The 15,493-nt window shown below is 41.7% G+C and overlaps 1 protein-coding gene across 3 annotated transcripts in view; it reads left to right on the top strand.

Moving 5' to 3' along the window:
- Nucleotides 1-15,493, top strand: part of MAP2K4 (mitogen-activated protein kinase kinase 4) — a 132,312-nt gene that overhangs the window by 698 nt on the left and 116,121 nt on the right. For 2 of the 3 annotated variants that reach the window (XM_059378488.1, XM_059378486.1), the window contains exon 2: nt 10,601-10,633. The exons of the other annotated variant lie outside the window; for it this stretch is intronic. In XM_059378488.1, coding sequence (XP_059234471.1) covers nt 10,601-10,633 — 33 coding nt within the window. The remainder of the gene's footprint in view (nt 1-10,600; nt 10,634-15,493) is intronic. 3 annotated transcript variants of the gene reach the window in all.

Genomic DNA, 15,493 nt, shown 5'->3' with positions numbered 1-15,493 from the left:
GCCGCCCCCGCCGCGCCGCCGCCGCTCACCTGGCGCCGCCCCGCCCGCGCTTCCGGGCCCGAGCCCGCCCGGCCCGGCGACCCGGCCGCGCAGGTAGGCGGCGGCGGCGTCTCAGCCCCAGCCCGGCGCCCCCCGGCGCTCCGCCGCCGCAGTGGGGCCCCGCGCAGGGCCATCTTGGCTCCCCGCGGGGCGCAGCTGGAGCCGGCCCGCCCGCCGAGCTGACCTCCCGGCCCTGCGCTCCAGCGGGACCCCGCGCCTGCAAACTTTCGCGGGGGTTCCGCGCGCCGGGAGGGCGAGAGGGGTGGGGGGAGGGGGCGCCCGGGCCTGTGCCACCTGTAAGGTGGTGGTGTGGACAGCCGCGGGCCTGGCGGAGCGGCTTGTCCGGGGCCGGGGGTGTCCGCGTGAGCCTGGCAGGCTCAGAATCTCAGCACAGAAGCGAGAGAGAGCAGATTCGGTTCCAGTGGAGAGGGGCAGGCGGTGGAGCGCGGCAGGGGTCAAAGTGATACCGTGTCGCGTCTGGACATCCGAGGCAGCTTCCTAATTCATGGCTGGCTGTCCCCACCGGGAGTGCGCATTTAGATCCGTAGGGCTCCTGACAGGGGTGGTGGTGGTGGTGGTGGTGGTGGGGCTGTTGTGAAAATACCAGGCCCCAGCCCATCGGGGGCCATTTCCTTAAGTTTCCTGCGGAATTTCGAGGAGTAATGTTATTTTTAAAACAGGGAATCTCAGAAATCTCTTGACGACTTCGGCTGACTGCTTATATTACCTTATTAGCGGAATCTGTCGGGGTACCCTTGGTGGTCCGTGTCGCCATGGTTACTCCTTGATGAAAAGCTTTCTAAGGACGCTTCGGTCGGTCTTAACCGGGTGTCTAGGTGTGTCTGAACCGCGTTTGGGTCAACATTTACTGACTGTCTTGTGTTTATGAGAGCGTCTGTGATTCACGAAGCAGAGACAGGATTTTAGTCATTTTTATATCCCAGCTGCCCTCCCTTATGAGATAATTTTGATACACATAAAGAATGGTGACATATAGACAGGGTGATGTCAGAGCTCAGAGGACACTTTCTGTGCAGGCTTTCATCATTAATTCAAATTGAATTCGTTATTGGATGCTACTGTGTTGCACAGCACACTGTATAGACGAAGTGAAACATGGATTTAGTGATCTTACCCCTTTCCAGTCTAGTTGTTGCTGGTGGGGAAATGAAACAGCAAAACGACAACTTAGGGTTGTGTTGCTTATGCAAAACGGGTGACTTACAATGCTTATAAAAGTAATGCAGGTTTTTTGGCGGGGAGTTCATGGTGGGGGGGGGTAGGGAGGCTGGTAGTTTGAAAAAGTTGTATAAATGTATTCTTTTTTTGTTGCTCAAAACAAAATTTATTGAGCATCTGCCTAGTGCTGGGCATAGACTGTGTAGTGCTGGGTATGCAGAAAAGAGTGAACGGGTGAACGGGGCAGTCACAGCTCTGATGGAGATTACCCTCCCCATGGGATAGGCCAGGGAAGACAATCGGCAGGTAAATAATGGAGAAAAGTGTTACAGAGATAACAAGCTGGGTTTTGTGATGGAAGATAATGGGGAAAGGTAGAGTGCTTTGATAAGATGGTTTAAGAAGACCTGTCTGCAAAGACGAAGCTCCTGCTAACAAAGGCAGAGGGAAACTGTGTGAAGGCTCCAAAGTGGGCAAAGTGGGGAAGACCTTGGAGTGTTGTAGGAATGCAAAGTCCTTGTGGCTGGGCATTATTCTGACGTTCTCCATGCTTCTCCGCCACCCCTGAATGTCAGTGCCTAGTAAACCAAACTTTCTATCAAGCGGAACCTATTTTCAAAGGGAGAAGGAATACATAGGACTTCTCTTTGAATTATTGATGAATTTCTTTTACCACTACCATGTCTAGCCTTGATTGCTTCAGGAACCTGCTAGATATATCTTGTTATTTGAACCTGTTTTGGTTTCTCAGAATGAAGAGAAGCACTTGACATTCTCAGGATGTTGTCTAGCACAGTCCAGGTTATAGACCATGAGCTTAATGGCAATTTAGGATCTTTTCTGTTTTGTGTGGTTCGAACCTAACCTTTCATGCTTCATCTGCCCTAGAGACCTTCAGTTTTAGATCAGACTTCAGAGCCTCAGAATGTTTGGTATATCACCCCCTTTCTCCAGTCTACTTCTACTTGCTACCCTAGAACACTGCCTTTCTGGGCGGTGTTAATGACCTCCCTTCTTTCAAGCAACTAGTATTCATATATGGAATACATTTTATCTAACAGACATTAAGAGGTACTTCTGTGTGATGAGCCCTGTGCTGGGCACTGGATAACCCTGTACACTTTTTTCATGGCTTGAGGTTTGTGGCCCAGAAGTGGCCCAGTTGGGAGGCATTATTTTCTTAATATCACAATGTTTAAGATCCAGAGCTCTGGAGCCCTGGATTTGAATCCCCTTCTCAGGATTTAAGATTTTTGTGACCTAGGGCAAGATACTTAACCTCTCCAAGCTTGTTTCTCAGTTGGAATGTAGGAATAATGCTTATGTCACAGCTTCTTTGAGAATGCACACAGCATAGTCCTAACATATAGTAAGGATGTGATACATGCCCACCATCACCATTGTTAATAGCAACAATGCTGTTATTTGTAAGGGTGTCCTTAATGGTCTCTTTCATTATTACTAGATGTGTCCCTAACCCCTCATGATCCACTACACAGTTTCTCCGGCTTCATTATTACTGGGTCCTACCCTTCTCACTAATCTGTTGATGTTCACTGATGAGTCTTTATTCTACCTGGATTCAGGTAGAATACCTGCTCGGTCATGTACAAGCTCTGTGACTTGGGATGATTACTCACCTTCTCTGAACTCTGAGTTTCTCATCTGTTAAAATAGGGATACAACCTACCTGACAGGGCTGTTGTGATGATCACATTATTAGATTAATGCACACAGGAGTGCTTGGAAAATTGTAAACTATTAGTATATAAGGATTTTTAATAGACATGGCTGTTCACCTGGTTGAATTACTAGATACTTGACTATCTCATAAACACAAGTTTATTTTAGAAGACTTAAAGTAGGGAAAAAATAAAACTTTTTTTAAAACTTCTGTTAAAAATAAGACTTCTGTGTTTCTGAAACTCTACTCAGTTGAGAAGTGCCAGTTTTTTTTTTTTTTTAAGATTTCATTTATTTATTTATTTGACAGAGAGAGAGAGAGATCACAAATAGGCAGAGAGATAGGCAGAAGGGGAGGGGGAAGCAGGCTCCCCACTGAGCAGAGAGCCCGATGCGGGTGCCTCAATCCCAGGACCGACCCTGAGATCATGACCTGAGCCGAAGGCAGAGGCTTAAGCCACTGGGCCACCCAGGCGCCCGAGAAGTGTCAGTTTTTAAAGCGATTTTTAAAATGTGATTAGAGGGGCGCCTGGGTGGCTCAATGGGTTGGGCCGCTGCCTTCGGCTCGGGTCATGGTCTCAGGGTCCTGGGATCGAGTCCCACATCGGGCTCTCTGCTCGGCTGGGGGCCTGCTTCCCTTCCTCTCTCTGTGATCTCTTCCCTTCCTCTCTCCTACTGTGATCTCTCTCTGTAAAATAAATAAATAAAATCTTTAAAAAAAAATGTGATTAGAATAGTTAGCATCTGTAGTTGATTCTGAAAAATATGGAAGCATCGGAAAGTACTTGCTACAGGAAGCAGTTATAAAGTCTACATTGTAGGTACCTCTGATTCTCTTAATGAGCTGTTCTAGATAGGCGGTTTTTCCTTTTTTCTTCTCCGGTCTCAGCTGTAGATGTGTCACAAAACTTATGGACTACTAGTCCAGTCCTTGCTTATTTACCTTCACCTGAACTATTTATAAATAGCATTTAAAGTAAAAAGATGATTGTTTGGTTCTCCTTAAAAAACACACTCACACAAGGGCACCTGGGTGGCTCAGTTGGTTAGGCATCCAACTATGGATTTCAGCTCAGGTCTTGGTCTCAGGATCGTGAGTTCAGGCCATGCGCTGAGCTCCACGCTGGGTGTGTAGCCTGCTTAAAAACAAAAACAAAACCAGAAACACATAAACAATAATGTACAGCATGGCAGCTATTGTTAATAATACTATATTGCATATTTGAAAGTTGCTAAGAGTAAATCTTAAAAGTTCTCATCAGAAGAATGTAAGTTTTTTGTGCATGGTGATATTAACTAGACTTATTATAGCGATCATTTTGTGATATGTACAAATATCAAGTCATTAAGTTATATATCTGAAATTAATGTCATGTATGTTAATTATACCTCAGTACTAAAAAACTTTATGAAAGAAACACAGAACTTTCAGGCGTAATGGTGGATGTCTGCTAAAAAAGATTTCAAATCAGTACACTTTTTTCTCTCAATAATATTTAAATATATAAAATATGTGTGAAATGCCTTATTTGTGATTATATTAGACTGTTGTACCATTTAGTCTGTGGTTTCCAAGAACCATAGGAAGATGCCTTTATTTGGATACTAAAGAACTGAATTGTGCAGACAGTAGATCTAGTTCCAAACCCTAGGACTGAGCCAGGCAGGCTGAGTACTAGTCCCTTAACCATTCATGTGACACAACCTGGTACAAAGTCCACCCCAGCAAGTTGGTCCCCTCTCAAAGCACAGTGCATTTCTCTGTTTTCTCTTAAAAACAAGCACAATCCTAGTATTAAAAGACAAGAAGTACAAAAACAATCCTTTCAATATACTTATTTTCTCTCCTTTTCCTCTCATGTACCTTCAAGTGAATGTGTACTGAAACTCATTTTAAGATGGGATATTAGTTAACCCTGTATTTTGAGTCCTGTTCCCCCCCCCCCCCCATAAATTTCTGTATTTTTCTTCCATTTCTGTGAGCAGCTGGATTGCTTTGGGCTCATTCAGCCTTCCCTGCTTCCTAGGGGTCAGGAGATCACAAGCAGCTCTATCATACATAACCCAGGTCAGTCTCTGTAGTCTCCATCTCTCAGAGATAGGGAGTCGGTCTAAGTTACACAACCTGGGAAACCTTCATTCAGATTTAAAGTTAAGAAGGGAAACCAATAGTTAACATAGCTCTTTTTCACTCTTTCCCTAATTTGATGCTCATAAACACTACTTTAAGGGTAGATTGCCTTAGTTCCCTCTCATAGATTAGGGAACTAACATTCAATGAAGTGATTTGCTCTGGAGGAGGTGGGTTCTGACCCACCCGTGTGACTAGTAGCCTTTCTTCTTCTTGCTCAGTAGCACAGGGTCACACAGGTTTTCCGAGCTCAAAGCTGTTTCAGCCATTCAGGTCTGAGAGAAGAAACTTTGCCAGAATGATGCAGATTCAGGAATAGAAAGGGGAAATTATTTTAGGTTTTGGTTGGGGAGGGTGGAAGCTCTAAGCAGCCAGCCATGTTTGGGTTGATTTTGGAGCCTTGTTGCTTCCTGATGCTCCTTTATGTTCTAGAGTTTTAAACTTCCTGGAGGGTTGACAGTAGCATTTTGGATTAGGAGGCATTTTGATTGGGAATCTAAAGTAAGTAGAAAATTTTAATTAGTCATTGTCCCAGGAAGCCAGTATAGATTTGAAAGGTAATGGAACCCTTTCATCACCGTACATAATATATAAAAGGAACCCATTTATCAGAAGAGTTAATAAATTATGTTGCTATCCCGAATAAATTTGACATTTGGTGGAAGTGACTGTTCTGCCAATGGGCATGGGTTTGCTTCTCCCCTTGTCCCCGATCCCAGGAGCTCCAGAAAGTCTTCATGTGTTGACTTTTCATGCTTTTGTCAAAGTATAGAATTATTGTGTACTTATAGAAAGGCTTCAAGGGCCAGGAGTGATAAGATTGACCTAACTTGTGGCTGCACAGTGAAAGGGACCATTGGTTAGTAGTTAACTCAAGATGGGCCTCTCGAAAGAAGGTAACATTCATATCGTATACAGCTTGATTCCTGGCAAACACATCATTGGAAAGATGATTGAAGTAGGCACTACAGCAGCTTTTTCAAGGCATGTTATGTTCAGCTTACCAAACAGCACTCAAAATTTATAAAAGGGAGAAATAAGAGAAGTGTTACCAGATATATCTGCTATGCCTTCATTGTCTGAACTTACTAAAAAAGTAAGTGACATTAATTGGCTCCCCTGATGTGTGCTGGTATCTCTGAGATCTGGTTTAGCTTCCTGCCAGGGAAATTATCCACCTTCTTGGACACCAGGGCACCAGGCTGTGTCTGGGAAGGGCTGTGGCAGAATGTAAGGCCTGGGGTGGGGATCCCCAGGCTGTGTGGAGTCCCTCCCTTTTACTTCTCCCAGGGAGACAGGGAATGAAAGGCGAGGGACTGGTTTTTTGTAGGTGGAGCTGGTCTGGTGGGGAAAGTGCCAGTCATTGTTCACCTGAGGGCGAGACCAGGAATGATCACTACGGTAGTAATGACCTGCAATATTCCAGGTGCTGTTGGACATTTTAGAGATATTGCTTAATCGTCACAGAGCGCTTTTGGGTATTGCTGTTCTATTTTACAGATGAGGAAGTTGAGGCTCATAGAGGTTAGATATTTAACACAGTCACAGAGGTAATCAGTTGCCCTCCCCAGGTATACTCAGGCTTCCCTGAACAAGCTGGAGGTATTAATACAGCATTTAGTTACACAACCAAAGAGTAAATGAGGTAGTCATTGGTCAGAGGCAGGAAAAAGAAATGGATCATGAGGACTGACAAGATCCCAAACTAAGAGCAACTGTGGAGGGGCGCTTGGGTGGCTCAGTTGTTAGGCATCTGCCTTTGGCTCGAGTCATGATCCCAGGGTCCTGGAATCGAGCCCGCATCAGGCTCCCTGCTCAGACAGAGGCCTGCTTCTCCCTCCCCACTCCCCCTGCTTGTTTTCCCTCTCTTGCGGTGTCTCTCTCTGTCAAGTAAATAAAATCTTAAAAAACAAAACAAAACAACTATGGAAAGGATTTGATCAGTATTTGTCAAATCATGAATGGTTCTGGATGACACAAACAAGCTGGGACCAACTGAATTATGGTGGACTCCTCTGAAGTTCGAGGCTGGTGAAGCAAGGAAAGTGAAAGGAAACAACACAGCAGGAGTCAAATCTTATGGAAACCACTCTAAGTACAATGCACATGCAAATTTCCGACAAGCCAAGATAAACCCTTAGATGTTAGAGCTGTAATGATGTACTCTGAGTAACTTTGCAGTTGAGGCCACATGCCACAGTTTTGAGGTTGAATCTGGAAGGCAGCAAACAACTAGACTCTTCATGCTTGTGTCAGAAGGAAGGCTTGGTAGATTGCTCTATGGGCGTGACCTGGTAAGGTGGCTTGGATTTTCTTTACGCTAGTGTGGCTTCATTCTGAAATTCATAGTCCATTGTCAGCAGTACCCAAATCTGGGATGCCCAGAGGCCTGAAAGGAATCGCTGAGGAAGTGGGAAATCACTTACACCCCTGTCCCGCACATACCATCTCCGGGTTATACCATCAATCCAAAGCAGCAGGCCAGGGAGAATGTAAAACCCCATGGGAGGGGGGCTCTTACCTAGGCAAAGCAGGTCCTGACACACTGTTTCCAAATTTTAAGATGAGATTACCTTTTTTTTTTTTTAAGTAGCTTCCACACTCATGGAGTCCAACATGGGGCCTGAACTCACAACCCTGAGATCAAGACCTGAGCTGGGATTAAGAGTCAGACACTTAACCATTTGAGCCACACAGACGCTCCATACTGATATTTTTTTAAATTTTATAGTTAAAGAAGGATCCTGGGGGTCCAGTGAAATGATTTGAGTTTCACAGTTGGAACTAGGACCCTGGGCTGATGTTGCTTCTTTTTTCCTTTCACAAAGGCTCTTTGCCTTTTGTTTTTCTATACACATAATGCACAATGTAAACGGTCTTCTATGCTAACCTAGACAAGCTTACTTTATCGGGCAAATACGGTAATGGTAGGTTTTGAGTCAGGCCAGTGAAGGGCTGTCACGATTGAGGTGACAGTCAGAGAATGAGTGGGAATGTGGGAAAGAGGGTGACCTCGTGAGAAAGAGGAGAGAAGAAGCCCCACACAGCTCCATTTCTCTACACCACCATATACTTCTGGATGCTTGATCTTGGGGGTCTAAGATTTAACACAAGTAAGCTCACCTAGGACCAGATGAAATGAAAAGGACTCAAATTTGAAGTAGAGGATCATGTAGAATTTAGACTCCGGGTACAGATAACAGAATAAAAGAGGGAGGCACCTAAGATATTCAAGATTAACTGGTACCAGTAACAGATTTAACTGATACCTTAAGTGTGTGAATGGGAAGACAGAATTTCTGAGATACAGGAGACCTCAGAAAGGAACATATGTAAATGAATATTAATGGATGAATTACAGTATAGCCACAATCTGGCTTTGTCTACAGCCGAGGATACTGGAAGTTTTCCTCACTGTTTCTTTACCACCGTCTTTCTGTTCTTGTACAGGATTGCTGGTGGTCCCCTCACTGCCTCCCTGCCCTTTGAGAGTAAGGAGCTAGGGGAGTTCTAGAAAGATTTAGCTAATAGCCTTTGATCTGATCTGACTGATAAGACTAAGTGGAATTCCAAAGTGAGCCATTCTGTTGGAGTCAGTGGAGCCCTCCTTGCCTCTGAACTCTGGGTCTGTTAGCACATCTTTCCTGAGTGTGAGGCCTCAGAATCCCTTTACCGCATCACTTATCCATAATAAAAAGAACAAGTCCTGTAGTGACGCTTTGGGAATTCCAGACTCTTCCAGTTTTAGTTACCTGCATTGGTTCTGTACTTGAAGTGGGTTTAACCCCTCGTGTTAGAGCAGTAATTGGTGACACTCTAACATTGTCAGTTACATCTGCCTTTACACATTTTTCCTCCAGGAACTTTTTTTACATAATTGTGCAGACAGATCCAGCTCATTCTTTTTCTTGTATCTTTCAAGTTTATTTATCTTGCTTTTTTCCCCATTCATATTGCTATTCTGTTTACCTCTCTCATCCACTATTTATTTTTTGCTACCTAGTAGCAACCAATGAGCTAAAAAGAAAAGAGTGACTATTGACTTAAATTTGTTTCAGTCTTTCCTCCCTTTGCTTCCTCCCCAGTTGTTGCAGGTGAATTTTCCCTTCTTTCTCCCCCCACGTACCCCCTCCCCTGTAGGGGGAGGGAGGGTACTGGAAGCTGGGCTTTGGAACCGTTGGCGGGGGTGGTTGTTGCTGAAGCACCAGTGTGCTCTCTATCTGTGTATTTCTGTCTGTCTCCAGAGAGCCAGTTTCCTCTCCTTGACCTGTGCTCCCCTCATTTTGCCCAGGAGGAAGCTGGCTAGCTTTTAGTCACTTAGGCTTCTAAAACCCATGGATCTCTGACTTCTCTTAATGAAGTCTCTTCCTGCCGTACATCTGGTGGGGTAGCAAGTTGAGCTTGAGGTGGTAGCTGTGTCCAAGTTTGCCCCAAGGACTTCTGCTGGTGAAGTCTCTCCATTCACACTCCCTCCTGCGTTGTCTTTTGTGTGATTAGGTAGTAAGCAGTGGGTTACTTTTGGCTAAAGTAGCTACCTTAAGATTTTTCAGGTTTTGTATGTTGTGAGGTCTTTATCTTAGAATCTTAAGCATCTTGGTAACTGGATTAGAAAGACAACTTAAACACATCCTTCCTTTTAGCCTTTTAGTCCTGGCTCTTTTTTTTTTTTTTTCAAAGTTTTGATTGTGTTTGCATAAATGCAAGCTTGAGTGGATCCTCATTCTGAATTTCCCCATGTTGTTCCCAAAAGCATTCATGAACACAGACATAGGAAGACTACTAAGAAAACCAGACCCACTTAAACCAAGAGGATGAGATTTTGCGAAGGTTTGGCCATAAACAGCCTATTTTACTGAGTGCATTTTACAAAAAAATTACATCTGTATGAATGTAGGCATAAGGTATAAGCATGTCGAGCTGGATTTGGGAAATGAGTTCACAGGTTTTCTTCCTGTAACTTGTAAGGTTCCATTCTGCTGTATCATTCCTAGGGACACAGTCTTCTTGTCAGGCCTCCGTTAGAAGGGTTTCTGCCCCTCCTCACTAGTTCACTGTCTTACGCTTGAAGTTAGCGAATTGACTAGAAAAGGTTGGTTTGAGTGTTGAGGCTTCCCAATTTATGACCTACTTTTGAAGCCTTTGAATCAGTGTAGCAATTAATCATGAATAGTTCTAAGTAGTATGAGTTAATAAAAATAACCTGTAATGTGTTATGAATTTTTGGATTTAAAAAATTAATAAGAATATTTGAAAAGTTACTCTTGACTTCCAGGGGCTAATGGCTACTCTGTTTCTCGAATAGATGTGAAAAGTTAAGGTAACGGCAGAATTTAGAATTTAAACTTGACTTCAGCTCCGCTTGATAAAGTACAGCTTTATCTGAGACAGCTGACTTTTTTAAAGAAAGCCTGTATGTTACATTTATCACTGTGATAGTGGGGCTTATGTGATTTGAACTGTTCTTGAATTGGTTTTGTTCAAATGTAACATAAAAATGCAATGTCATGTTCTAATTTTGGTTTGTTTGATTTACAGTCAATGAACTGGAACTTATCTCTTTTACTTTAGGCTTTCAGATAAACTTCTGTGAAAAGGCACAAAGTAAGCTACAAATTTTATGATACTATGCTACTTATTTTTTTCATATCCATCTTGGTATTGGGAATGTGTCCACTATTGTTTCAACTAACCAACCATGGCAATTTTACATTAAAAGAGCTTCCATTTCTCATTCTTACTCCAAATACAAAAAAAAAAAAAAAAGTCATTGTTATATTCTTGATTGTAAGTTGTTCTTTAAAAAAAAAAAAGATTTTATTTATTTATTTGACAGAGATCACAAATAGGCAAAAAGGCAGGCAGAGAGAGAGAGAGGAGGAAGCAGGCTCCCCGTAGAGCAGAGTGCTCTATGTAGGGATGTGGGGCTCGATGTGGGGATGTGGGGCTTGATCCCAGGACCTTGGAATAATGACCTGAGCTGAAGGCAGAGGCTTTAACCCACTGCCACCCAGGTGCCCCTGTAAATTGTTCTTGTTTGCACTTGAAATTGAAATAGAAAGATACAGATATTCAAATGTATGTAGGCATAGAAAGACGTATATAGATATGCAGATGTATGTAGATTTGGAAATGTAGATAGCTCCAGAAAGCAGACTAGATTTAGAAAGATGTATACAGGTATCAAAAGATAGGTTTATATGATGTAGTTATAAAAAGCTGTACATAGGTATTTGGACTTAATCATAATTTAGACTACAAGTTGAGGAAAGGTTTCTATTAATATCGTGGTGCAAAAAAGTATGTCACTCTACTAAGAATTTTCATGCTTTAAAATTGATTTTTTTGAACCATACACTTAGAGCATTTTAGCTTTTCTCTTTGAAACAGTTTGTTTCTTCCTCCTCCTGCCTCCCCTTAACCCACTATAGATTAGTACTCTATATTAGGACACTAGTCTTTATTGAATACAGAATACGTTTTCTATTAAAGCACATTTTTTAAGCTAAAACAAATTCATTTTAACCTTAAATATCATTTGTATAAATGCAGTTTCAAAAAACCTTCACTCAAGGAGGCTACTCTCCAGTTGACCAAAAAAAAAAAAAAAATCCCCCAATATAATATAACTAGTATCATCATCTGCTGATTTACTCACAGAATGAGGAAGAATGGGGACAACTTTTTGATAAACATCCTTCTCCCTCCCAGCTTTATTGAGATTTAATTGTCATATAACATTAAGTTTAAGGTGTATAGTGTGATGATTTGATAAATATTGCAAAATGATTATCACAGTATAGTTAGTTAGCACCTCCCTCACCTCCCATAACATTAGTATTTCTTTTTGTGCTGAGACCATTTAAGATTTACTCTTTTAGGGCACCTGGATGGCTCAGTCAGTTAAGCATCTGTCTTTGGCTCAGGTCATGATCCTAGGGTCCTGGGATGGAGCTCCTGGGGCTGGCTTCCTGCTCAGCAGGGAGACTATTCCCTCTTATACCCTTTGTCAAATAAACATCTTTAAAAAAAAAAATTGACTCTTTTGGCAATTTTCAAGTGTATCATACAGTATCATTAACAATAGTCACCATGCTGCACATTTTGGATCCCCCAATATAGATCATTTTTAAGTTAGTTAGTTCAAAGGAAACAACGTTTAACCTGGAGAAAACTTTCTGCTGTTTTAAAGTTTTCTGATGGAATCAAAATGTTTTATAATTTCCATTGTTTGAACATTGTGATTTCCTTTGAAATGTAGTTAGTAAAAATTTATTTCTGGAATGGTTCACTCATGATAGATCGTAGGGCAGCTAGGCTGTAGGATACAATTTTTTAATTGGTTCATTATTATTATTATTATCTTTCTCTTACCTTTAACAATATTATGTGATTTCCTGTCCATAATGAACCTACATATATGATATACATCTATATGTAATGAAGTTACAACTTTGATTTTATGCTGTTTTTAATTTTAATACACTTCAATAATTTTTAGTTTAGAAATATTTGTTTAAAGTTTAATATAAATTTTAATTTATGTGTGGACAAAATCTAAGGAAAATGCCAACATTTAAAAAATTTAAAGCTGCATTCACATTGTCCTTTTTTCTAACTTAGCCCAGTTGTGAACACAAAGCAAGAGAAATGTACTGATTTTATTAAGTTTAAATTTGTGTATGCAGTGTCCATAAAAAGCTCTATAGCTAGATGAAAAGTGCCTCTAGATCCCCTAAATGGCTCTGTCCCTTTTCCGTTGTTACAGCAACCGCAGATCAGCGATGCGGTCCACATGGAAGAGCCGCACATGGGAGCGTGTGTATTGGCACTTTGATGCTCACTTTGGATTTTCATTACCCCTTCACTCTGCCTTCTCATGTCTCCTTTTTTATTTTTCCCCCTCTTTATGGGAGGTTGCCCTCTTTGTTTTCCAGCTTTTGGGATTTAGTACAGTTTGATACACTCATTCACAAAACACCTTTTGGACACCTCGGTGTGTAGCGAGAGGGAAACAATTGGTCCGCAAGTAAGTTAGGTCCTTGCCCTTAGTGAGCTTGTAGTGTAGTGACTTGAGTTGATCCTGGCTCGGTTCTGAGTGTTCAGCGGCGGATGCTATAGATTGATTCACAGCTGGACCCAGGGTGGGGTGGCGGAGGAGGACAGGTGGGCACCTGCTGAGGTCCTCAGCGAGAACAGCGCAGTGGGCGGAGGTTGCCGTGGGTCTCTGAGAGCTGCTTCCCTGATTGGAGATTGTGGCTCAGAGAACCAGCAATGGGCTCGCCCTGCTTTGCAGTGAAGCTGAACTGTCTGTGACTGGGACCTCAGTGGGAGACTCGGGGGGAGTGGGCACGTATATCTGGGGTGGTCCGAGCAGGAAAGTTGGTAGGTATGGCCACCTCTAAGTTGACACCATTTATTTTTGTACTAAACTGTAAGTTTTCAGTTGCTTACATCCGTAACTTTTTTCCAAGATTGGTCCTACTTTAAAAATTACAGTTTTGTAATGTTTGCAGTCTTACCTTTGAAATACGTGAACTTGATGTTAAAAGTGGTCATTGCCTCTTTGAAAATAGAGGGCTTGAAATCACTCAGGTAGTCTTTTCTCATCCAATAGAGCATACTCAAGTGTGAGAATCTTCTGTTTTATTCTAAGGATGTTTCAAAATTATCAGAGGACTTTACGTTTCCTTCATTAAGAATATTTGTATGTCATACAATGGTCGTAGGAGGGGAGGGGGTGCAAAGAGCACAAATTAGATCCTGTTAAAAGTCAGTGAGTACAACTGCTTCAAATGTTCAGTTCTCCATCGTAAATTAGACTTATTGTAAGATGATTCTGATGACTAATGGAAGCTCTGAAGGATTAATTTTCCCCCATTGTTTGACTTTCACATAGTTTTTGTTTCTTATATTGTTACATCACTATTCCAATTAGTTTACTACAATTGCCTGTTTTAAGCTAGTGGAGTTTTATTGGAAATGTGTGTGTGGGCATTTACACACACAGTGTGAGATTGCCTATTTAATGTTGGAGTCAGATTTTTATAGAAATTCAATAAAAATCCACTTTGCACCTCATGGTCTTCTTTTTTATCAATTATAGTTTGCATTTATTTGCCTTTTGATTTTCTAAATAAATTTGTTTAAGATAAGTAAATAGATGAAGTTATAATTATTTAAGACAACAGTGTTATATTTCTTTTAACACTGTTGGATTGTCACATTATTCTGAAGTCTGAATGTAAGACTACTTTAGGGAACAATGTTCTTTCTGATTAGAGTGCCTACATTTGGAAGGTTGATTAATTCATCATTTATCATTTGGAGATAATGATTTTGTACTTGTAAAGGTGTTTATGTGACTTCTGACCAAGTTTGAATGACCAGGTTTGAATGATCATATCTCAATGGCTTTAATCAGCTAACCTAAACACAGTTCTTCGGAATATGATTTGCTTTGCTTTATAGAATTGATTTTTGGGGCGCCTGGCTGGCTCAGTGGGTTAAAGCCTTTGCCTTCGGCTCAGGTCATGATCCCAGGGTCCTGGGATCAAACTCCGCATCAGGCTCTCTGCTCAGCAGGGAGCCTGCTTCCTCCTCTCTCTGCCTACCTCTCTGCCTCCTTGTGATTTCTTTCTGTCAAATAAATAAATAAAATCTTTTAAAAAAATCGATTTTTGGCGGTGGGGGGGGTCAGTGATATGCCTAGAAACATTTTTTGAGAAGTGCTTTTATAGATGTCAAATTTACCGTAGTATATTAGCATTCTGACTTTTTTGTTTGGGTGAGAATTATGACTTATTAAGGTGCACACACAATAGGGTTCTTGAGTGCTAAAGACAAGTTTGGGTAGAGTCTTACAACTTTTCTGTAGCCTTTACTCTTTTTGGTAGCTTTGAAAACTTTTTTTTAGTGGCTTTTAAAAATTGTTTTACTTGGGAAAGTTTACATAAACAGCAGGATCTTTATTTAGAAAATTATGCACTCCAGAGCTGACTTTTATTCTTGAAGTCACAAATAGAAATTGGATTACAGGTAGAGGTGGGTTTTGGTAACACTGCACATCAGAGTATTTGGAGAAAAAAATGGAGGTGTCCTAATGACAAATTCTCATTTAATTGTGAAACTTCTCTTTTTTTTTTAAATTTTTATAAGATTTTATTTATTTATTTGAGAGAGAGGCAGGTAGAGTGCATGAGCGGAGAGAGGGGCAGAGGGAGAGGGAGAAGCAGACTCCCCATTGAACAGGGAGCCCAATATGGGGCTCCATCTCAGGACCCTGAGATCATGACCTGAGCCACTGAGGCACCCCATGAAACTACTCTTTTACAGTAAGCATCCCTAATTGTTTTTAAGTTGATAATAATAAAAAGAAACCATAAAGAGGAGGAAGGATGTTTTGTAAATCTTTCCAGAAACTTGAGGAAATCATTAATAAGTTTACTGACCTGATAAGTGTCC

This window comes from Mustela nigripes, chromosome 16 (genome assembly GCF_022355385.1).
Source record: "Mustela nigripes isolate SB6536 chromosome 16, MUSNIG.SB6536, whole genome shotgun sequence".
In the NCBI taxonomy this organism is placed as follows: Eukaryota; Metazoa; Chordata; class Mammalia; order Carnivora; family Mustelidae; genus Mustela; species Mustela nigripes.
This window is presented reverse-complemented; position numbering and strand designations above follow the sequence as displayed.